Source organism: Ixodes scapularis, unplaced genomic scaffold (assembly GCF_016920785.2).
Source record: "Ixodes scapularis isolate PalLabHiFi unplaced genomic scaffold, ASM1692078v2 PGA_scaffold2__306_contigs__length_199485367, whole genome shotgun sequence".
NCBI classification, from domain to species: domain Eukaryota; kingdom Metazoa; phylum Arthropoda; class Arachnida; order Ixodida; family Ixodidae; genus Ixodes; species Ixodes scapularis.
This window is the reverse complement of record NW_024609857.1, coordinates 62,833,287-62,854,844: the sequence shown is the minus strand read 5'-3', so window position 1 is coordinate 62,854,844 and position 21,558 is coordinate 62,833,287. Positions and strand designations below refer to the sequence as shown.

General features: G+C 47.5%; 2 protein-coding genes and 1 long non-coding RNA gene across 21 annotated transcripts in view; 1 reads left to right on the top strand and 2 right to left on the bottom strand.

Annotated features, from left to right (window-relative positions):
* Nucleotides 1–3,986, bottom strand: part of LOC120835975 — a 387,414-nt gene extending 383,428 nt beyond the window's left edge. The window contains exon 1 of the mRNA XM_042291896.1: nucleotides 3,500–3,986. The gene's annotated coding sequence lies outside the window, so the exon portion shown is untranslated. The remainder of the gene's footprint in view (nucleotides 1–3,499) is intronic.
* A 128-nt stretch (nucleotides 3,987–4,114) lies between these two features.
* LOC115320467 lies at nucleotides 4,115–16,807 on the top strand. 5 transcript variants are annotated; one of them, XM_040211189.3, is made up of 13 exons: nucleotides 4,115–4,240; nucleotides 4,324–4,415; nucleotides 12,472–12,565; nucleotides 12,641–12,817; nucleotides 13,079–13,162; nucleotides 13,255–13,323; nucleotides 13,827–13,895; nucleotides 14,501–14,596; nucleotides 14,669–14,719; nucleotides 14,833–14,871; nucleotides 14,948–15,150; nucleotides 16,018–16,177; nucleotides 16,249–16,807. In XM_040211189.3, the coding sequence occupies exons 2-13, from the start codon at nucleotides 4,326–4,328 to the stop codon at nucleotides 16,362–16,364; spliced, it is 1,248 nt and encodes a 415-aa protein (XP_040067123.1). In that variant the 5' UTR covers nucleotides 4,115–4,240; nucleotides 4,324–4,325; the 3' UTR covers nucleotides 16,365–16,807. The 5 variants fall into 5 exon arrangements, with proteins under 5 accessions (XP_040067123.1, XP_040067124.1, XP_029836484.2 ...); XM_040211190.3 differs by lacking the exons at nucleotides 4,115–4,240; nucleotides 4,324–4,415 and adding an exon at nucleotides 12,146–12,296 and having other exon boundaries at nucleotides 12,380–12,565; nucleotides 14,528–14,596; XM_029980624.4 differs by lacking the exons at nucleotides 4,115–4,240; nucleotides 4,324–4,415 and adding an exon at nucleotides 12,146–12,296 and having other exon boundaries at nucleotides 12,380–12,565.
* LOC115330093 lies at nucleotides 6,250–8,707 on the bottom strand. 15 transcript variants are annotated; one of them, XR_006077968.1, is made up of 16 exons: nucleotides 8,666–8,707; nucleotides 8,533–8,603; nucleotides 8,278–8,337; nucleotides 8,135–8,205; nucleotides 8,013–8,072; nucleotides 7,870–7,940; nucleotides 7,737–7,807; nucleotides 7,615–7,674; nucleotides 7,472–7,542; nucleotides 7,350–7,409; nucleotides 7,210–7,280; nucleotides 7,077–7,147; nucleotides 6,944–7,014; nucleotides 6,822–6,881; nucleotides 6,679–6,749; nucleotides 6,250–6,379 (listed from the first exon to the last, which is right to left on the bottom strand). It is a non-coding gene; the product is annotated as an uncharacterized LOC115330093 (long non-coding RNA). The 15 variants fall into 15 exon arrangements; XR_006077970.1 differs by lacking the exons at nucleotides 8,533–8,603; nucleotides 8,666–8,707 and adding an exon at nucleotides 8,400–8,459 and having other exon boundaries at nucleotides 8,268–8,337; XR_005798268.1 differs by lacking the exons at nucleotides 8,533–8,603; nucleotides 8,666–8,707 and adding an exon at nucleotides 8,400–8,459 and having other exon boundaries at nucleotides 8,003–8,072; nucleotides 8,146–8,205; nucleotides 8,268–8,337.
* Nucleotides 16,808–21,558: the final 4,751 nt, after the last annotated feature.

Genomic DNA, 21,558 nt, shown 5'->3' with positions numbered 1-21,558 from the left:
TCTGGTCTCTCGGTCGCAAGAGTGTGAACGGCGCTTTATGCTTTACCCTTTACTTGGACAGCTATGAATGTTCAAAATGTCGTACTCTAGCCCGCATGCTGTGCTAATGAAAGACCATGAGCCAAATCTATATTGAAATAAGATGATAATTTTAATAGTATGCATTTTCTCCAGATCTTCTGGTGGCTCCACTCCTCGACAGTCGCCCTTTTTGTCAACTGTGCAATACCTTTCTGCCCTGGAAAGCTCTTCTGCCATATATTTAGCAGCTGTCTTGCTGTTGTCTGACCCATGTCCTAGTCAGACCTTGGAGGGAGTGTCCGTCTGTAAACAAATGAAAGAAATATGCTTTAATTATATTAATTGGACTATATGAATGGCACTTGTGCCTAGAGACTTTTTCAGTATTTTTAGCCTATGTTATCTACCAGATTGGCTGTGTCGTGGAAAAGCAATCTCATGCCTAGCGAGAAAAGCTTAAGATACCAGTGCCGGTAACTATCGCAAATTAACCGGACGAGTGACGAAGTGCTAGTCCTCGGTGGAGGGAGGCCGCTACGGCTCCCCCTCTCCCCCGCCAAGCAAACAAATTGATGAAGGTATGAGTGCATATTCACAACACACTGAAACCTACCTGTAGATGACGGGGAAAAGCTATTCCCTGTCATCTAAAGGGAAGTTTAAGTGTGTTATGAACATATGGTGCAAAATCCAGGCATGGGGAGGTCCCTCTGCACCATGCAGCCGTAAGAAAACAAGTTGACAAAGGCATAAGTGAGGGCAATTATCACATACACTGTCAACGTACCTGTAGCTCACAGCGGCAGACTGGATGTGCTTGACCCAGGTGTGGGGAAACCCCTCTCCACCGTGCAGCCCTAAGAAAACAAGCTGACAAAGGCATGAGTGCGTGCAATTTTCACATACACCTTCAACGTACCTGTAGCTCACAGCGGCAGACTGGATGTGCTTGACCCAGGCGTGGGGAAACCCCTGTCCACCGTGCAGCACTAAGAAAACAAGTTGACAAAGGCATAAGTGAGGGCAATTGTCACGTACACTGTCAACGTACCTGTAGCTCACAGCGGCAGACTGGATGTGCTTGACCCAGGTGTGGGGAAACCCCTCTCCACCGTGCAGCCCTAAGAAAACAAGTTGACAAAGGCGTAAGTGAGGGCAATTATCACATACACCGTCAACGTACCTGTAGCTCACAGCGGCAGACTGGATGTGCTTGACCCAGGCGTGGGGAAACCCCTGTCCACCGTGCAGCACTAAGAAAACAAGTTGACAAAGGCATAAGTGACGGCAATTGTCACGTACACTGTCAACGTACCTGTAGCTCACAGCGGCAGACTGGATGTGCTTGACCCAGGTGTGGGGAAACCCCTCTCCACCGTGCAGCCCTAAGAAAACAAGTTGACAAAGGCGTAAGTGAGGGCAATTTTCACATACACCTTCAACGTACCTGTAGCTCACAGCGGCAGACTGGATGTGCTTGACCCAGGCGTGGGGAAACCCCTGTCCACCGTGCAGCACTAAGAAAACAAGTTGACAAAGGCATAAGTGAGGGCAATTGTCACGTACACTGTCAACATACCTGTAGCTCACAGCGGCAGACTGGATGTGCTTGACCCAGGTGTGGGAAAACCCCTCTCCACCGTGCAGCCCTAAGAAAACAAGTTGACAAAGGCGTAAGTGAGGGCAATTATCACATACACCGTCAACGTACCTGTAGCTCACAGCGGCAGATTGGATGTGCTTGACCCAGGCGTGGGGAAGACCCTCTCCACCGTGCAGACCTAAGAAAACAAGTTGACAAAGGCATAAGTGAGGGCAATTATCACATACACCGTCAACGTACCTGTAGCTCACAGCGGCAGACTGGATGTGCTTGACCCAGGTGTGGGGAAACCCCTCTCCACCGTGCAGCCCTAAGAAAACAAGTTGACAAAGGCATAAGTGAGGGCAATTATCACATGTACCATCAACGTACCTGTAGCTCACAGCGGCAGACTGGATGTGCTTGACCCAGGTGTGGGGAAACCCCTCTCCACCGTGCAGACCTAAGAAAACAAGTTGACAAAGGCATAAGTGAGGGCAATTATCACATACACTGTCAACGTACCTGTAGCTCACAGCGGCAGACTGGATGTGCTTGACCCAGGTGTGGGGAAACCCCTCTCCACCGTGCAGCCCTAAGAAAACAAGTTGACAAAGGCATAAGTGAGGGCAATTATCACATACACCGTCAACGTACCTGTAGCTCACAGCGGCAGACTGGATGTGCTTGACCCAGGCGTGGGGAAGCCCCTCTCCACCGTGCAGACCTAAGAAAACAAGTTGACAAAGGCATAAGTGAGGGCAATTATCACATACACTGTCAACGTACCTGTAGCTCACAGCGGCAGACTGGATGTGCTTGACCCAGGTGTGGGGAAACCCCTCTCCACCGTGCAGCCCTAAGAAAACAAGTTGACAAAGGCATAAGTGAGGGCAATTATCACATACACCGTCAAGGTACCTGTAGCTCACAGCGGCAGACTGGATGTGCTTGACCCAGGCGTGGGGAAGCCCCTCTCCACCGTGCAGACCTAAGAAAACAAGTTGACAAAGGCATAAGTGAGGGCAATTTTCACGTACACCGTCAACGTACCTGTAGCTCACAGCGGCAGACTGGATGTGCTTGACCCAGGTGTGGGGAAACCCCTCTCCACCGCGCAGCCCTAAGAAAACAAGTTGAGAAAGGCATAAGTGAGGGCAATTTTCACGTACACCGTCAACGTACCTGTAGCTCACAGCGGCAGACTGGATGTGCTTGACCCAGGTGTGGGGAAACCCCTCTCCACTGTGCAGCCCTAAGAAAACAAGTTGACAAAGGCGTAAGTGAGGGCAATTTTCACATACACCTTCAACGTACCTGTAGCTCACAGCGGCAGACTGGATGTGCTTGACCCAGGCGTGGGGAAACCCCTGTCCACCGTGCAGCACTAAGAAAACAAGTTGACAAAGGCATAAGTGAGGGCAATTGTCACGTACACTGTCAACGTACCTGAAGCTCACAGTGGCAGACTGGATGTGCTTGACCCAGGCGTGGGGAAGCCCCTCTCCACCGTGCAGACCTAAGAAAACAAGTTGACAAAGGCATGAGTGCGTGCAATTTTCACGTACACCGTCAACGTACCTGTAGCTCACAGTCGCAGACTGGATGTGCTTCCAGCCAGACAGGAACGGGCGAAGACGGAAAAAACAAAGCGTGGTACGGATGATATGCGCGAAATAACGAAGCGGTTCAGAATGAGACTAAACTAACTTTCCCAAAAATAGAAACAAGTAGGCCGTTCAACTATAGGTGAACGAAAGTTGTGAAACGCTAGCCAACATCTGTACTAGTCCTTTAGGACGCTACTTACGAAAACACGAACGGAATGAATTTCGAGTAACACAAAAAGAGAGGGGGATGGAAAAAAAGGACGTGGTATGGAAAGCAAGTACTAACCCGAAATGGACAACTCAAGCAGATAGTTCAACTAGACGAAAAGTTCTTCTGGAACATTGTCCAACGTGAGTACTGCCACACACGCACCATACTACTTAAAACAGAAATAAAAATATTTTAGTAACACCGTTGTATAACCGTTGACACGCGACAGCAACAACGTGGACACGGAAGAAACAAAGAAAAAGAACAAAACTCGAAAATCGGGTTGCCAGCCGAGACAGGTGAGGTCGCGAAGCTGGCTATACCGATCAGTGGTTAGTCGGTATATGATTCAATAAGAATATACTTCTCGCTACTTTTCTTGTTTGTTGTTAAAAATTAGGCATAATTATTTTACTGCTTGTTGCCGAGCGTGTTGGTGTAAACTGCAATTCATGAAATCAACGTAGGATAACACCAAGGATGACACCGACGGTACGACTGTGCTGTTATAATTTGTCTGTGGAGATTTGTTTAAATTGATAAGTCACCAAACTAATGTATGAATAAAACAAATGCTACCAATTTATTTATTTATTGATGTTTAACCCCGACGTCATGTAGTTTTCAACTTTTCTAGGTGCCGCTAGTGTCACATATCCGTTAAAATCCATAGCCAACAAAATCCATCGATATTTGTGCATTGTCGGCTCTAGGAGCGCGTGGTTTGGACTCTGGTGTTACCACGACCGGGTTTTACGTTTTACTGTCGGTGAAAGCGACGGTACCGTGAAACCGCCGCCATTTCAGCAGCTCAAGGTAAATGTTTAGCTTTTGCATAACTTTTTAGATCCGGTGAGTGTTGATGACTTTCTCACATCAGTTTTTCTATTCATTTTCAGGGATGTATGCAATTGTGGAATTTACGATAACCCAAGAGATGGAGATCGTGCCTTGCACGTGGGTCACGGGAAACAACTGTTTATGGCCGAAGGTGTCAACCGATAAGGCTCAACAGCTGGTGCGAATTGGGGGGCCACCAGGACCAGGGTTTTCTGAGTTCGAGGTGACTGTGAAAGGACTATTCAGTGAGTGTATTGCATCTCTTTGTGCTTGCAGCCAGCGGCGTAGACTTTCCATTTCCCCGGCGGTGCAGGCTGAGAAGTTCTCCGAGGGGGGAGGGGGGGGAGGGAGGGGGGGGGGGGAGGGGAGAGGGAGAGGAGAGGAGGGGGGGATTTGTTTTTTTGCGCAATTTTAAACCGGCAATTAAGAGTAGTTTAATTTAGGGGGTATATTTTACAACGTATGTATATCTTCTTCAGCTATCATTGTAAGAGCAGTACTCTTGGTCCATTAATTTTTCTAATTTTTATTAACGACTTGCCAACTAATATTTTCTCACGCATGCGGCTCTCCGCGGTCGACTGCATCATCCATCGCTTCATTGGGCGCGTTAAGTTGTGACTCCACGAATCCAGTTCGGGTAACTCCGTCGGAGTCACTACTAAACGGACTTTTGGAACAGCTCCGGATGGAGTAGGCGCCCTCTGTATGAACTTCCACTTGTTTTATATATCTATTTTTTTTTTTTTTCTGGTGGGACATTGCAAAATGGCAGGCTGCTGTAGAAGCAGACCAAGCGGACGTAAAAGGAATCAATGCCGCGTTACCTTCTCGCCAGAACTGGAGATTGAAGCTAACGAAAGCACGCTGGGATTCCATTTCCCATGCATTTTGTCGATAATGCCAACGTGGGCGTTATTTTGTTTACATGCCACTACTAGAAGCTCGTTACATGGCACGTAAACAGCGTCTCCGTAAGGATCATAGCCCGGGGGGGGGGGGGGGGGGGGGGCTCTTCCGCCCCCCCCCCCCCCCCCTTCCCCCAGATCTCACCAGGGGGGGCACGAGCCCCGATGCCCCTCCGTGGTAGTGGCATGTATGCTTGCAGCAGTGTTCATTAACTGTATGTTTTTCTTATGTAACTACAGATTCCTACGAAGAAGGGCGCTCCAAGTTGGAGCGGTCGCGGTCAGTAAGTAGAAGTTTGCGACGCAATTCCTTGCCTTTTTAAGTTGTACTATAAGTGTCATCTATTGCTTTCAGATGCTGTAAAGCGGACAAAGTACTGCAAAGAGTCTACGAAAGAAGAGGTGGAAACGGAAGTCAAAGAGAGGCTTCGCCGCGCAAAGGAGAGGTGCGCCCCTTCCAAGGGAGAGTAGGCATCTACCTTCAAGTGTGAGAAAGGTGCCTCTGCCCTGGCTCTGATTGCAAATAAAAAAGTATTCAGCTTTCTAACATTTTTGTTCTCTTTTATTTTACGAAACATAGGGCGAACTGGAGCTGCGAGATGACTACGTAAAAGGTAATGAAATGATTACAAAAATATTTTAAAGAGTAGTACACATGCATCACAATTAATTTGATTGCTTGTAGTCGAGAACATACGAGAATGTTTTTCCTTTTACAGCACAGAGTATCGGCTTGAAATGAGTTCACAATTCCGAGGTTCTACGTCTGTATTAATGAACCTTCGGACAACACTTAAAACAAACGCATCCCTGAAAAATTACCGATGTGTCAACCTCTTTTTTTGTCCCCTCATACCAACCGAAAAATGTAAGAGACCCCAGAAAGCATTTAATGCACCCCTTAAACCCTCAGGAAAAACTAAAGGGCCCATCAGACCTTGCAGAAAATTGTAAAGGGCCCCTTTAGAACTTCAGAAAAGACTGATGGGACCTCTTAAGACCGCAGGAAATCTTGAAGGGGCCATCAAATCTGTCAAAGAATCTTGGCGGCCCTCAAAAAATATCTTCATAATCCTCTGCACAAAAAGGTTCTGTTATGAACAAGCTTTTTGTGCAGAATGGGACCAATCTCTTCTGCCATATATTTAGCAGCTGTCTTGCTGTTGTCTGGCCCATGTCCTAGTCAGACCTTGGAGGGAGTGTCCGTCTGTAAAGAAATGAAAGAAATATTCTTTAATTATATTAATTGGACTATATGAATGGCACTTGTGCCTAGAAACTACCAGATTGGCTGTGTCGGGGAAAAGCAATCTCATGCCTAGCGAGAAAAGCTTAAGATACCAGTGCCGGTAACTGTCGCAAATTAACTGGACGAGTGACGAAGTGCTAGTCCTCGGCGGAGGGAGGCCGCTACGGCTCCCCCCCCCTCTCCCCCGCCAAGCAAACAAATTGACGAAGGTATGAGTGCATATTCACGTGCAATTTTCACGTACACCGTCAACGTACCTGTAGCTCACAGTGGCAGACTGGATGGTGCTTCGACGAGGCATGGGGAAATCCTTCTTGACCGTGCTGCCCTAAGAAAACAAATTGACAAAGGCATGAGTGCGAGCAATCCTCACGTACAACGTCAATGCACCTTAGCTTACAGCGGCAGACTGGATGGTGCTTGGCCGAGGCGTGGGGAAATCCTTCTTGACCGTGCTGCCCTAAGAAAACAAGTTGACAAAGTCATAAGTGCGGGCAATCGTCACGTACAACGTCAACGTACCTGTAGCTTACAGCGGCAGACTGGATGGTGCTTGGACGAGGCGTGGGGAAATCCTTCTTGACTGCGCTGCCCTAAGAAAACAAGTTGACAAAGGCATGAGTGTGGGCAATCGTCACATACAACGTCAACATACCTGTAGGTTACAGCAGCAGACTGGATGGTGCTTGGCCGAGGCGTGGGGAAATCCTTCTTGACCGTGCTGCCCTAAGAAAACAAGTTGACAAAGTCATAAGTGCGGGCAATCGTCACGTACAACGTCAACGTACCTGTAGCTTACAGCGGCAGACTGGATGGTGCTTGGACGAGGCGTGGGGAAATCCTTCTTGACCGTGCTGCCCTAAGAAAACAAATTGACAAAGGCATGAGTGCGGGCAATCCTCACGTACGTCAATGCACCTTAGCTTACAGCGGCAGACTGGATGGTGCTTGGCCGAGGCGTGGGGAAATCCTTCTTGACCGTGCTGCCCTAAGAAAACAAGTTGACAAAGTCATAAGTGCGGGCAATCGTCACGTACAACGTCAACGTACCTGTAGCTTACAGCGGCAGACTGGATGGTGCTTGGACGAGGCGTGGGGAAATCCTTCTTGACCGTGCTGCCCTAAGAAAACAAATTGACAAAGGCATGAGTGCGGGCAATCCTCACGTACAACGTCAATGCACCTTAGCTTACAGCGGCAGACTGGATGGTGCTTGGCCGAGGCGTGGGGAAATCTTTCTTGACCGTGCTGCCCTAAGAAAACAAGTTGACAAAGTCATAAGTGCGGGCAATCGTCACATACAACGTCAACATACCTGTAGGTTACAGCAGCAGACTGGATGGTGCTTGGACGAGGCGTGGGGAAATCCTTCTTGACCGTGCTGCCCTAAGAAAACAAGTTGACAAAGTCATAAGTGCGGGCAATCGTCACGTACAACAACAACGTACCTGTAGCTTACAGCGGCAGACTGGATGGTGCTTGGACGAGGCGTGGGGAAATCCTTCTTGACCGTGCTGCCCTAAGAAAACAAATTGACAAAGGCATGAGTGCGGGATATCCTCACGTACAACGTCAATGCACCTTAGCTTACAGCGGCAGACTGGATGGTGCTTGGCCGAGGCGTGGGGAAATCCTTCTTGACCGTGCTGCCCTAAGAAAACTAGTTGACAAAGTCATAAGTGCGGGCAATCGTCACGTACAACGTCAACGTACCTGTAGCTTACAGCGGCAGACTGGATGGTGCTTGGACGAGGCGTGGGGAAATCCTTCTTGACCGTGCTGCCCTAAGAAAACAAATTGACAAAGGCATGAGTGCGGGCAATCCTCACGTACAACGTCAATGCACCTTAGCTTACAGCGGCAGACTGGATGGTGCTTGGCCGAGGCGTGGGGAAATCTTTCTTGACCGTGCTGCCCTAAGAAAACAAGTTGACAAAGTCATAAGTGCGGGCAATCGTCACATACAACGTCAACATACCTGTAGGTTACAGCAGCAGACTGGATGGTGCTTGGACGAGGCGTGGGGAAATCCTTCTTGACCATGCTGCCCTAAGAAAACAAGTTGACAAAGTCATAAGTGCGGGCAATCGTCACGTACAACGTCAACGTACCTGTAGCTTACAGCGGCAGACTGGATGGTGCTTGGACGAGGCGTGGGGAAATCCTTCTTGACTGCGCTGCCCTAAGAAAACAAGTTGACAAAGGCATGAGTGAGGGTTATTTTCACGTACACCGTCAACATACCTGTAGCTCACAGCGGCAGACTGGATGTGCTTGACCTAGGCGTGAGGGAAACCCCTCTCCACCGTGTAGCTCTAAGAAAACAAGTTGACAAAGGCATGAGTGAGGGTTGTTTTCACGTACACCATCAACATACCTGTAGCTCCCAGCAGCAGACTGGATGTGCTTGACCCAGGCGTGGGGAAACCCCTCTCCACCGTGCAGCTCTAAGAAAACACGTTGACAAAGGCATGAGTGAGGGTTATTTTCACGTACACCGTCAACGTACCTGTAGCTTTCAGTGGCAGAATGGATGGTGCTGGCCCCAGGCGTGGAGTTAAAGTGTATGCAGCTGTGGAATGACCACCGATTTCGCTCCCCAAGGCAACCGGACCAATTTACGTACATTCTTCAATGACCAGCATTTTGTGTAAGAAGGCTGGGAGGCTACAAAAACACCAATGGTACCCGATAAAAATGGCTTATCATAGAAGTTTTCCTTTACGACGAGTTCTCGACCAATGATGCAAGGCGCCTGTGTAGATCTAGAGTGCGCAAAATTGTCTACGAGGACAATAGCGTCATCAATCATACAGCAGTTGTTGGCCAGGTCTACGGCGAGCACGAAATCAGCAAAGGTTGCAGACTTGTACTGGGGTGGTGTACAATCGGGCGGGAGAGGCCCATCTGTATGCTGTTTTCCAAGCTGGACAGAATCCAGAGGTGTCTTGGCAGTCGCCGCCATGCCCTCACACTCCTTCAGACGGTTATACAGTTGAGCCAGTGGAGTATTATGACTCTTGAGGAGTCGCTTCAGGCACTGCATGTTATTTTCGAAAGGAAACGCACTAAACGTATCTAGCGGACCTTGGTTGCGCACATCACTTGCAAGATGTAAGACACAGTGGATGTTGTAAGACACCTGGTCTTCTCCATAGAGTTTTGCGAACGTTTTCACGAAGTGCTGGAAAAGTGACTCTGCGTAATCTACGTACTGATGACACAAAGTTGGGCTCGATACGAGAAATGTGCCGCAGTGCAAAGCAAGGAAGTTGTTATAAAGGTCAGGGGACAGAACGGTCTTAAGTACTACCGGCCCAGTGTAAAGAAGGAAAAGTCTAAACTCTGTCGCCTTCCACCGGTCGACCTCCGCTGTGCCTCTCGGCTTACGTGCAAATTCTCCAGGCACGTGTGCAACTAAAGAAAGGTTTAGGTCAGACAATCGCTTTCGGCCTACAGGGCCAAGGCGCACATCTAAGGGCCCACCCAACCATAAGCCGAGCAGCTTCTTCTGAACACCGAGACATAGCAAATGCATGTAGTCAAGGGGCGCGGTGCTGATACAGTCGATTGGAAGCTCTGTCAGGGCTGAGACGTCATGATGATGATCGGGATCCGTCTGGCGCCTTATAGAATCATCAGTCCGCAGGGTGGAAATTTTCGATGGATAAAAAACCTTTTTGTTTGTATATGTGCCCTCTGCAATGCACTTCAGACATCCCGAGTATCCTGTGTGACCCTTAATGCTGTACACAAACGACCGTGCAGGTGCGTCACAAATAAAGCTCTTCACCGAGACCTCTATCATCTGCCCCTTGAAGCTCATTCCCTGAGACAAAAGCTGTAGCAGCTCGCCCACAACAGGAGCCAGGAAATTATTTGCCGATGCTGGCTTTGACTCTCCCGCAAAAACACCAACAACAAAAGGGGCTGCCTTGCCAAGTTCAATAACCATGCACTGGATGGGCCACAGCTGCATCTTTCTGCTTTTTGAAATGGGTAATCCATCGATGTTGAAAGACAGGGCAATAGACCTACCTTCAAAATGTGCATGTGAGAGGATATTTCTCAGCTGGTACTCCAGCCCGAAATGGCAGTAATCTCCCGGGGGCATCGCAGTTACAGCTGGAGTACGCATCGTGTCTCTAGGTGTACCGAGTAGAGTGCGAGCATCGTTCGGAAGACATGCTGGATCAAAAGGTCGTGACTTCAAGACCTTAAGGAGGGACGTTACAGCGGTCTGTGGAATATTCTCTTTGAGAGCCCAAGTCTTCAGTTCTGCAGCCAAATTACCAGATCCAGCAACTGGCTCCGTGTTTACGCAGCCAGAGAAAGTAGGCTTGGAATGAGGACTGTAACTCGCAAGAGCTGAGTAAGGCACACTATCCTCTATCTCCTCCGCATCCGAATACTCGATCTGTGCCACTTCTAAGGGCGTAATTGGTAGCCGAGCTGCTGCATCACCACCCTGAGCCACAGGTAGTCCCTCGTTGCTGCAATCTTGGCTGCCGCATGAATCTGAACTCAAAAGGGCAGAGACGCTGCCACTGCATGTGTGTGCTGCTGATGTACATGAGCCATTTTTGTCTATGGCATCCGTTAGCACAGGTAGTGTAACTTGCTGGAAGCAAGGGTGCCCAAAGTTTTCAAATATCTCTTTTGTTTTCTGTGAGGCTTTTTTGAGTGTGTAGGACTTTTCTTTGACTTTGGGCATGATTACCTGTGCATTAGAGATGATACGGGCGAAATACTCAAACTCCTTCAAATAACAAGACTAAACTAACTCCTCTAAATGGGCCGTCTGGTGAATGAAACTTGCCCAACACTGCCAGACGCGTGCACAAAGCCTCCAGGAGGCTACAAACGAAAGCACAAACGAAATGAAGTTCCAGCCAGACGGGAACGGGCGAGGGCGGAAAAAACAAAGCGTGGTACGGATGATATGCGCGAAATAACGAAGCGGTTCAGAATGAGACTAAACTTTCCTAAAAATGGATACAAGTAGGCCGTTCAACTAGGTGAACCAAAGTTCCGAAACGCTATCCAACGTCCGTATTACCCCTTCTTACGAAGACACGAACGGATTGAATTTCGAGCTACACAAAAACAGACGGGGACGGAAAAAAACAACGTGGTATGGAAAGCAAGTACTAACCCGAAATGGACAACTCAAGCAGATGGTTCAACTAGACGAACAGTTCTTCTGTAAAATTGTCCAACGTCAGTACTGCGACATAAACACAATACTACTTAAAACAGAAATAAAAAAATTTCGTGACACCGTTGTATCGACATGCGACAGCAACAACGTGGACACGAAAGCAACAAACAAAAAAGAACAAATTCGAAACTCGGGTTGCCAGCCAAGGCGGGAGTGGTTAGACGGGATATGATTCAATAAGAATATTCTTCTCGCTACTTTTCTTGTTTGTTGTTCAAAATTGGGCACGATTATTTTACTGCTTGTTGACGAGCGTGTTGGCGTAAGCTGCAATTCAAGAAGTCAGCGCGTTATGCAACGCGTAGAGGGATGACGTTGACGATACGACCGTGCAGTGCGTGCAGTTATAATTTGTCTGTGGAGATTTGTTTAAATTTATGAGTCACCAAACTAATGTACGAATAAAACAAACGCTACCAATTTATTTATTTATTGATGTTTAACCCCGACGTCATGTACTTTTCAACTTTTCTAGGTGCCGCTAGTGTCACATATTCGTTAAAATCCATAGCCAACGAAATCCATCGATATTTGTGCATTGTCGGCTCTAGGAGCGCGTGGTTTGGACTCTGGTGTTACCACGACCGGGTTTTACGTTTTACTGTCGGTGAAAGCGACGGTACCGTGAAACCGCCGCCATTTCAGCAGCTCAAGGTAAATGTTTAGCTTTTGCATAACTTTTTAGATCCGGTTAGTGTTGATGACTTTCTCACATCAGTTTTTCTGTTCATTTTCAGGGATGTATGCAATTGTGGAATTTACGCTAACCCAAGAGGTGGAGATCGTGCCTTGCACGTGGGTCACGGGAAACAAGTGTTTATGGCCGAAGGTGTCCACCGATAAGGCTGTCAAGCTAGTGCGAAAGGGGGGGCCACCAGGACCAGGGTTTTCTGAGTTCGAGGTGACTGTGAAAGGACTATTCAGTGAGTATATTGCATCTCTTCATGCGTGCAGCAGTGTTCATTAATTGTAAGTATTTTTTTCTTATGTAACTACAGATTCCTACGAAGAAGGGCGATCTAAGTTGGAGCGGTCGCGGTTCACATCTGATCTCTCGGACGAGGAGATACGCCCAAAGCGTAGGAGATTTCGCCCCACACGCTGGAGCGAGTCCGACTCAAGCTCGGATGAATTCCCGGAAGCCCCGATGCCGCTCTGCGCACGGCAGAACTCGCGTAACGCTATTTGATTTTTATTTTGTTCTGCAGCTGACAGCCTTGTTGACCGTTGCAACTGTTTCTTAACCTTTAGCTTAGAATTCGAACCTGGCACTTGATAAGTCTAGGGTGTGTCGTCAGACGTACTTGATCTGTCGTTTTACGTAAACAATGTGCTTATATAGGGGGTTGGGGCACAACTGCATTTTTTATATTTTGGGAGATCAATTTGTACTTTTTTCATCTTACAATTTGAGGTTTTCTGGTCGCTTTTCACAGCCAGTAGCCAGAGACTGGAATCACAGAGTGCGAGCCCGGCAAGATCAATACACAGTGAAATGTCGCAAGCTGCACTAATGCGAGGTACAGTTTCTCCTGAAAACCACTTATATTGTTTTTCGCTTTTTGTATTCTAATGTTACCAATTCCCAACTTAATCAGACATCTCCAAACAGGTGCTAGTGGTTCGTCCCAGTCGTCTAGCACTTCGATAAACACGCTGGCTCCCAGTCCACAAGATAAAGGTAGCTATAGGGTGTTTTCACTGACGTAATTTCGTCCACCATTTTGTTGTTGTGAGCTGTCTGGCGTGTGCCAAACTCGAGCATTCCAAGGATTGACACGCCCCCTCAAATGCGTAGAGCACCGCTGACATCATCTCAACCGGTTACGATGTAATCCTTCAATGTAGTAAATTTGTGTGAAAAAACAAGCTAACAACAAAATGCCAAATTGACGTTATGTGCAAACAACCTATAATGTATGGCCATTTTACAAATGAGGGGCTATGCACATATTGCTGCAAGTTGAGGTGCAAAGCTTGCAGAACCAATTAACTTTAATTTCATTTCCGTGTGAGCGCTGAAGTTTTATATTTAATCAAATTTGGGCAAGCAAATATATGGAGCACCATGCCACCAAAAACAAGGTGGCTTTCTTCACATCTAGGAACCTAAATATGAGAAAAATCCATGTCACCATGTACCCTTCTTGCATGTAGCCCCTTCAATTGTCTTTATCTTCGCAGGTGCCTGTGGTTCGTTCCAGACACCTAAAACGTCAACAAGGACACCGGCTCCCAGTTCACGAAATAAAGGTACATTGCATGATCGTTTTACAAATAAAGAGCTACGCACACTAGCAGTGCAAATTCAAATGCAAAGCTTGCAAAAACAATCGCCATCTCTTTCATATCTTTCTGGGTGAAGTTTTATATTTAATCAAATTTGAGCAAGCAAATGTATGGAGCACCATACCGCCAAAAACGAAGTGACTTTTTCACATCTGGAAACTTTTCGGTAGGCTTTTAGCATATTAAATAAAGTGAACTCTCCAGAGGTGGATATTTTTTTGCCTGGAAGTTTTAGCGTGCGAGCCCTGCTCAAGGTATACATTGATTGTATGTTTTCCTTTCTGTTTTTTAAACAACAGATATGGGGGCAACAGGTTTCTGCGCTGTATGTTTTCCACTGTCTGAGGTCACATTCTGTTGATATTACATATGTAAATTTTTTTCCTACTTTTTTAGGTATGTTTTTTAATTTTGTATTCTGTGTCATTTGAGCTCTTGCATGTATGCATGGTGCACCCTCCTGTAGGCCCACGGGCTCTTCAAGGGCAGTTCAGAAGTACCAAATAAATAAATAACATAAATAAATATGAGAAGCAATCCAAGTCACCTTGTACCCTTATTGCATCTAGCGCCTGCAGTTGTCTTTATCTTCGTAGATGCCAGTGGTTTTTCAACCGCATCTCAAACATTGACAAGGATGTCGGCTCCCAGTCGATTAGATCAAGGTACTTTACTGCAGAATTGTGTTGCAGCTGCGTATTAAGATATTTTGTGTGTCCTTCATTAAATTTTTTCAGCACTGCAGGCTATGCAACACATGACGCCTAGCACCAGTGCTTCGACCTGCGGTAAGCCAATTTGATTTCAATTGTTTTTCTTTCACAGCATGGTTGCACAACTTTGAATAGTTTTGAAATGGCTAAGCTCTTGACTTTTTGCCATCTTTTTTTTTTCTTTTTAGCTGATCTGCGGGCCACTGCTAGGATCTTGAGTGCTGCTGGTAAGTAGGATGTTGTCTCCTGCCTGCACTAATTTTATTTGCCAATATTTATTTCAAGCCTTTTCTTTGCATGCAGAGTTTCAGCGACGGGTGCTGAATGGGATGAGCGTCATGAGGAGCCAGCAGACGGAGATAATGGACATGATTTCGACATTGCTACGAGCGCGTGAGAGTTTCGTTGTAGAGCCCAGCCAGCCGATCCTCGTTGATCCCCTCGACACTCCTGAAGCAATTGAGGTGTTTGATGGCGCTCTTACAGATGCCACGAGTGAGGCTTTGGTAAGCAATTGCTGTTATCAATGCCTGCCCATACTCTAGTTTTTGTCACTTACTGAGGCAAGTATTGGTGTTTGCATTCTCTAGGCTTTGCTGTTATGTCTTATCCCTAGTGTGCAGCTAAGGTTAAGACATGCAGATAACAAATAAGCTAGGAGCAAGCTGTGATTTTAAATCGAGATGCATCGAAGGGGTGAGACTGCCTGTTCTCTGGTAAGCAACAAAGGTGTTTGTAATGGTGCTATATTTAGCATTATTTCATGAGTGTAGAGCAAGCTCTGACTACTTCCGTATTTCTTCAAATGGCAACTCTGTCCCACAGTTCCAGATCCTAGAGCATGGGAAATGACTAATGAGATAGAACAATGACTAGGAGGTGTAAACAACTGCCCAAATAAAATAAAATTTGGGCCCTCACATTCCTTCAATCTTTCTCAAGGTATCACCAGTTCACTCATACTGGCCTCGGAGATAAAGAGGGGGTGTGAATTGGCTAATTGTAAAGCCTAGCCCAGTTAATACAAGCTGTAAACCCATTCATGCTCAGGTTCTTTCTATCCAGCTAACCTTGAATGCCAAACATTTTTGGCTATACTTGCTTTCTGGGTATCGTAATGCTCCTTATGTCATGTCTTACGTTCCCCAGGCACCAGCCCCACGTTTTATGTGCTCAAACACGGCATTGGCATTTTGCATGGACAGTGAATTGAGGATTGCATTTTCTTATAACCAAGGTTATTGCCCCAAGATGAACCCTTTCCATGATATAAGTAGCTTTGGGGATAGCGTTTCACTGGTCAGAGTAAAACAGCGAAAACTGGCTATGTCTTGTTCGTATTAACTGTGTCGTGCTCTGTACGTTCCTTCCAGGTTGTGGAGCTGACCTCCCTTGGGGACCTGTCTATCAAAACAACTGTAAGGTCTATGCTTGCACACCTGATTAGTGACGAAGCTGCTGCGAAGTTCAGCATGGATGGGCGCAAAGGGAAGAAGGTTTTCCGTAGCCTTAAGCTGTACAAATTGATCTTTGGTAAGTAGAAGTTTGCAACGCAATTCCCTGCCTTTTTAAGTTGTACTATAAGGGTCATCTATTGCTTTCAGCTGCTATAAAGCGGACAAAGCACTGCAAAGAGTCTACGAAAAAAGAGGTGGAAACGGAAGTCAAGGAGTGGCTTCGCCGCGCAAAGGAGAGGTGCACCACTTCTAAGGGAGAGTAGGCATCTACCTTCAAGTGTGAGAAAGGTGCCTCTGCCCTGGTTCTGATTGCAAATAAAAAACTATTTTGCTGTCTAACATCCTTGTTTCCTTCTAGCTTACGAAACATAAGGCCAACTGGCACTGCGACATCACTACGTAAAATGTAATCAAATGATTGCAAAATTACTTTAAAAAGTAGTACACATGCATCACAATTCATTTGATTACTTGTAGTCGAGAACATACAATACTGTTTTTCTTTTTACCGCACACAGTATCAGCTTGAAAGGAGCTTACAATTCTAAGGTTCTAGGCCTCTATTAATGGACCTTCGGACAACACTTGAAAAAAAAAAACGAATTACCGATGTGTCCACCTCTTTTTTTCCCCGTCATACCTATTGAATGATCTTGGAGACCCCAGAAAGCATCTATTGCGCCCCTCAAACCCTTAGCAAATCCTAGAGGGCCCATGAGACTTTGCAAAAAATTGTGATGGGCCCCTATGGAACTTCAGGAAATACTGTGATGGGACCTCTTAAGACCTCAGGAAATCTTGAAGGGGCCATCAAATCTGTCAAAGAATCTTGGGGGGGGGGGGGGGGGGCCTCAAACCTATCTTCATTAGGGAAAGGTATATCCTCTGCACAAAAAGGTTCTGTTATGATAATCGTTTAGCGCAGAATGGGACCACTTTTAAGTAACTGTTTTTGAATGGTTTCCCAATACCTATTGGGATATGTTCGACCATCCACAAATGGACAGCCCTCGGACATCCATTTCTGTATATCCACAGGACGTCCACTATTAGTCCGAATTTGGACGTACGGAAACGGATGTCCAGTGTACGTCCGACGGACGTCCTTCCCTGGCAATGGATATTCGGCTCTTGTTCGGACGTCCGACGGACATACGTGGTTGCTTGGGACCCCTTTTTCATCCACTCCTCCGAAGAAATGGTACCTTTCTGGAGGACGAGTTTGATGAGTTCCGGTGATGTCGGATGCTCTGGCAGGTCCACGCTGGTTCATTTTGAACTTGATGTCGGTTAAAAACTACTCGGTCTAGGTCCCGAGAAACAGAAAATTGTACGCACATGTTCTGAATCCTGTCGACTGCGCCAAATTATGTAACGTTCCGAAGAAATGTCAATACGCATCTGTCACCATCTTAATCCCCGATGTTCTTCTTTTTCTTTTATTCGGCCCCCTTAGATATATCGCGCTGCTTCGTCTTCTATTTTTTTTCTTTTGGTCTCCTTCATTGTTTGCAGAAGATCATCAGCTGTGGGGACCATCTGAATGGAATGAGGTAGTCTTCACTGACGAGGCCAGCTTCTGCAGCCGTTTCGATCAACAGCGCTGCGTCTGGAGACCGGACTTCTGCAGGTAAATATTTCTGTTTGACGACTTCAGTAGCTTTATTTTAACTGTATTCAGAAGATGGCTCTTGTAGGGACAATATGTTTTATCTTCCAAAATTACCACTTTCAGGCATGATCCACGTTACATTCACCAGGTCGCTGCAAGCGGGCAAGTCATTGTCAGCATTTGGGGTGCAGTGACCAGCCAGGGCTTACGGCCGCTACATAGGCTGAGTGCACCTTTCACTGCGGAGCAGTATATTGACGTCCTGGATCATGTGCTGCTATCTTCTCTTCTTGACGGGCCATTTGCGGATGGTTGCTTCGTGTTGCAGCACGATCGTAGCCCCGTGCATCAGGCAACCGCTGCAAAAATCCACTTGGAGGAGCGGTGCATGAACAGCCTCCAATGGCCCCCAGGAGGCGCGGACCTTAATGTGATTGAAAATGTTTAGGGTCTGCTGAAGAAACGGCTCTCCAAAAGGCACCTTGCAGATGCATCAGCAGACAACCTGTGGATGGCTATTGCGGAGGAGTGGAGGATTCTACAAGCTCAGCAAGGGCTTGTGATGGCACTCTATAAGTCTCTTGCTCGTCGCATAAAAAGCGTTGTCGCTAATAACAGGACGCATTGCAAGTATTGAATTATTGAAAACATTGACATTAGGTTATTTATTAGCCAAGTGGTTAAAAACAAAGTATGTGTTACAGTATTTCTTGCAAACCATAAATAGTATCCAGCTGTTTTATTGTACTGAAAACATTTCAGAATAAAAATTGTAAGTTTACAACAGACACCGGTATTTCAAACCTTAAAGACATATCCGTGTCACTTCCTTATGATCCGTAGCACATTGTCACCAGCGGAGCTGCGTTCGCCACGGCCCAAGCACCTTGCCCAAAAATATGTTTTTGCGTAGTTTGGTGCACTTAGTTATCTTTTTATTACACCCAGCATATCGAACTTCAATACCGTTTCATAAAAATTTCATGTCGAAAAACATCATCGCGCAATTATAAAAGGCATACTAAAAATAAAGCTTGTTTGCGTAGTTAAATACAAATGGCGAGAAAATGAAGCAATCAGTATCTGTATTTCACTCAAAAAAAAAAAAAGGGGAGGGGGGGGAAGGAGGATAATACGGCATGATCAGCTTCACAAGATTGTAAACAATAAGAACGCAAAAAAAGCGTATAGACAGGTGAGCATGCAGCAGCAAATAAAAGCGAGAAGCCGCCGAATGGTGTAGAAAATGCGACGTGTTTCCTTCTCTTCTTCCAAGCAGCCATCCCATGCGTGCTCGGAGATCTTGACTTCTGCAGAATCATCTCCCATTTTCATTAGAACTACGCTCACCCGCAGGCAGATTATAACAACGGTTCCCTTGAATTGAGCAACTTTCCCGTCCACACCGCAAGGACTCACCTGAAGGTCATCTCTAGTTTTATCGCAAGCCACCAGTCAAGCGCCCCTCGGAAATAAACGCGCGCTGTCTGCGAACAGAGTGTTTATACTCCGGCGTCACGCTGAACGTGGCACAGCGCAAGCAGCTTGACACGCGACAGCGTAACTTACGAAGGACTTTGACATGCTCTACGTTAAACGTTGGACGACGACGTAGCCGACAGAGGCTCGCCCAGAAGCCCTCACGCGAATGCCTCATTCGGGAATCCAGTTGGCGGGGTCGTCGGGGCCAGTCGGAGTGTGGTGCGAGATGCTCATTTCTGGGATCTGAACCTGTCGTTCTTGCCATGCGTCATGTGCTGTTATCAAGTTCCCGTGTTGGTGTGCATATTTAACGTTCATGCGCTTGACTGAGCGAGTGTGTGCGTGGACTTGGACCGCTCCAAGGATGCGCTACCCTTGATTCTCGATAGGCCTATCGACCTAACGAGCCGGTGGTGGTGGGCCGTGGTGTTGGGGTGCCGGCAAAAGCTGGAAGCTTGATGACTCGCCAGAGGTAGGATGACCTTGCGGTGTCATCCTGACCGCATCATCATAATATTGCTGTACCATCACTGACTGTCATTCACTATCTGACCTGCGTACGTGACTCGCCTCGCTCTCCGCTTATCAGTGATACGGCGGTTGGCGATATATACGCGCGCGGAATAAGGGCTGGGGGTTGTTCTGCTGGGAACTACTTAATTGGCTGTCACTTCCTTCATCGTGCCGCGAGACACACGACATGGTGTCAGAAGTGGGATGATGCTTCTCGCCCGTGTTGTTTTGGCGGCCCTCATCTTGCACTCGGTTTGCAAGATGGAAGTACCTACAGCGGTCCCTCCTCTGGCAGTTCCTCCGCCCAAACAATTCAACTTCGACCGAACTTCAGAATGGCCGGAGTGGATTCAAAAATTCGACGATTTCCGCTACGCCGTGGGTCTCAACGAGAGGTCGGAGGAAGCCCAGGTGCGGACGCTGCTGTATACCATGGGAAGGCAGGCCAGGAAAATTTTCCAGACGTTTGGCCTCTCGGAAACGCAGTCTCAAAGTTACGATACAGTGAGGAAGAAGTTCGACGGCCACTTTGTAGCCACAAAGAACGTGGTTTACGAAAGTGCCTGTTTCCATCGTCGCAAGCAAGAGAGCGGGGAGAGTGTCGACCAGTTCGTTACCGACCTCCATGTGCTCGCTGACCGCTGCGACTTCGCACAGTTCAGAGACCGTCTGAGCCGTGACCGGTTCGTCGTGGGACTTGCCGATGCAAAGTTATCCGAAACCCTCCAAATGGATGCCAGCCTCAAGGAGACTGTTCGTCGCCAGCAGCAGGAGCTGCGTCCTCACTCAGATGCACCGACCTCGGGGGAAGTCGACGCCGTGGGCCAGCGGAGTGGACGCACTGGAGCACCCGGCAACATGCACAGTTGGCTGCCTTCACTTCAGCAGCAGCAGCAGTGGCGGCTCTCCGAGCAGCACCACCAGCTCTGCACGTATTGCGGACGTCCGAACCACCTCAGGACTCAGTGCCCGGCGCGCTCCGCGCGTTGCCACCACTGCAACGCCAGAGGACATTTTGCTGCGGTGTGCCGTAACAAGGTTGAGAAGCCGAAGGTAGGCGTTTCTTCGCTCGAATGGGACCAACCTACCTATTTTGTAGGATCAATTGGCGCTTCGAAAGCTAGGTTTGTTCAAGTGTCCATTAATGGTGTGCCGGTCTCCGCAAAAGGAGACTCTGGGGCAGAAGTGTCAGTTGTTCCGCCCAGCTTCCCAGGAGCACTGCCTAAGTTAACGCCCTCGTCGGCACAGCTGACTGGCGCAGGAAATGAGCGCCTTCGCTTGAAAGGCACGTTTGAATCTGACATTTTTTGGAAGGGCAGAACCACACGACAGACTCTGTATGTCGTCAAATCGGCACATGCAGTTTTGTTAGGTCTTCCCGCCATAGAGGCGCTCGGTGTGGTGAAATTTGTAGATGTGCTGGAAGATAAAAATTATGAGCAAAGGTACCCCCAGCTTTTCTCTGGTCTTGGGGCATTGTCTGGCGAGTACACCATTCGGTTAAGGCCAACGCGATACCTTTCGCTATTTTCACGCCCAGGCGCATTCCCATTCCTTTAAAGGAGGCTGTTAGAACGGAGTTATCTAAGATGGAAGCCAATGGGGTGATACGGAACGTAGATGGTCCAATAGAATGGTGTGCAGGCATAGTGCCTGTACTGAAACCCTCTGGCGAAGTTCGCCTCTGTGTAGACCTGACGCAGCTGAATAAGAGTGTACTGCGCGAACGCTTTGTCTTGCCAACAGTGGACGATACTTTGGGCCAGTTGGCGGGAGCTACGTATTTTTCGAAGCTGGACGCTAACTCTGGGTTTCACCAGATAAAGTTGGCAAGGGAAAGCCAGACATTA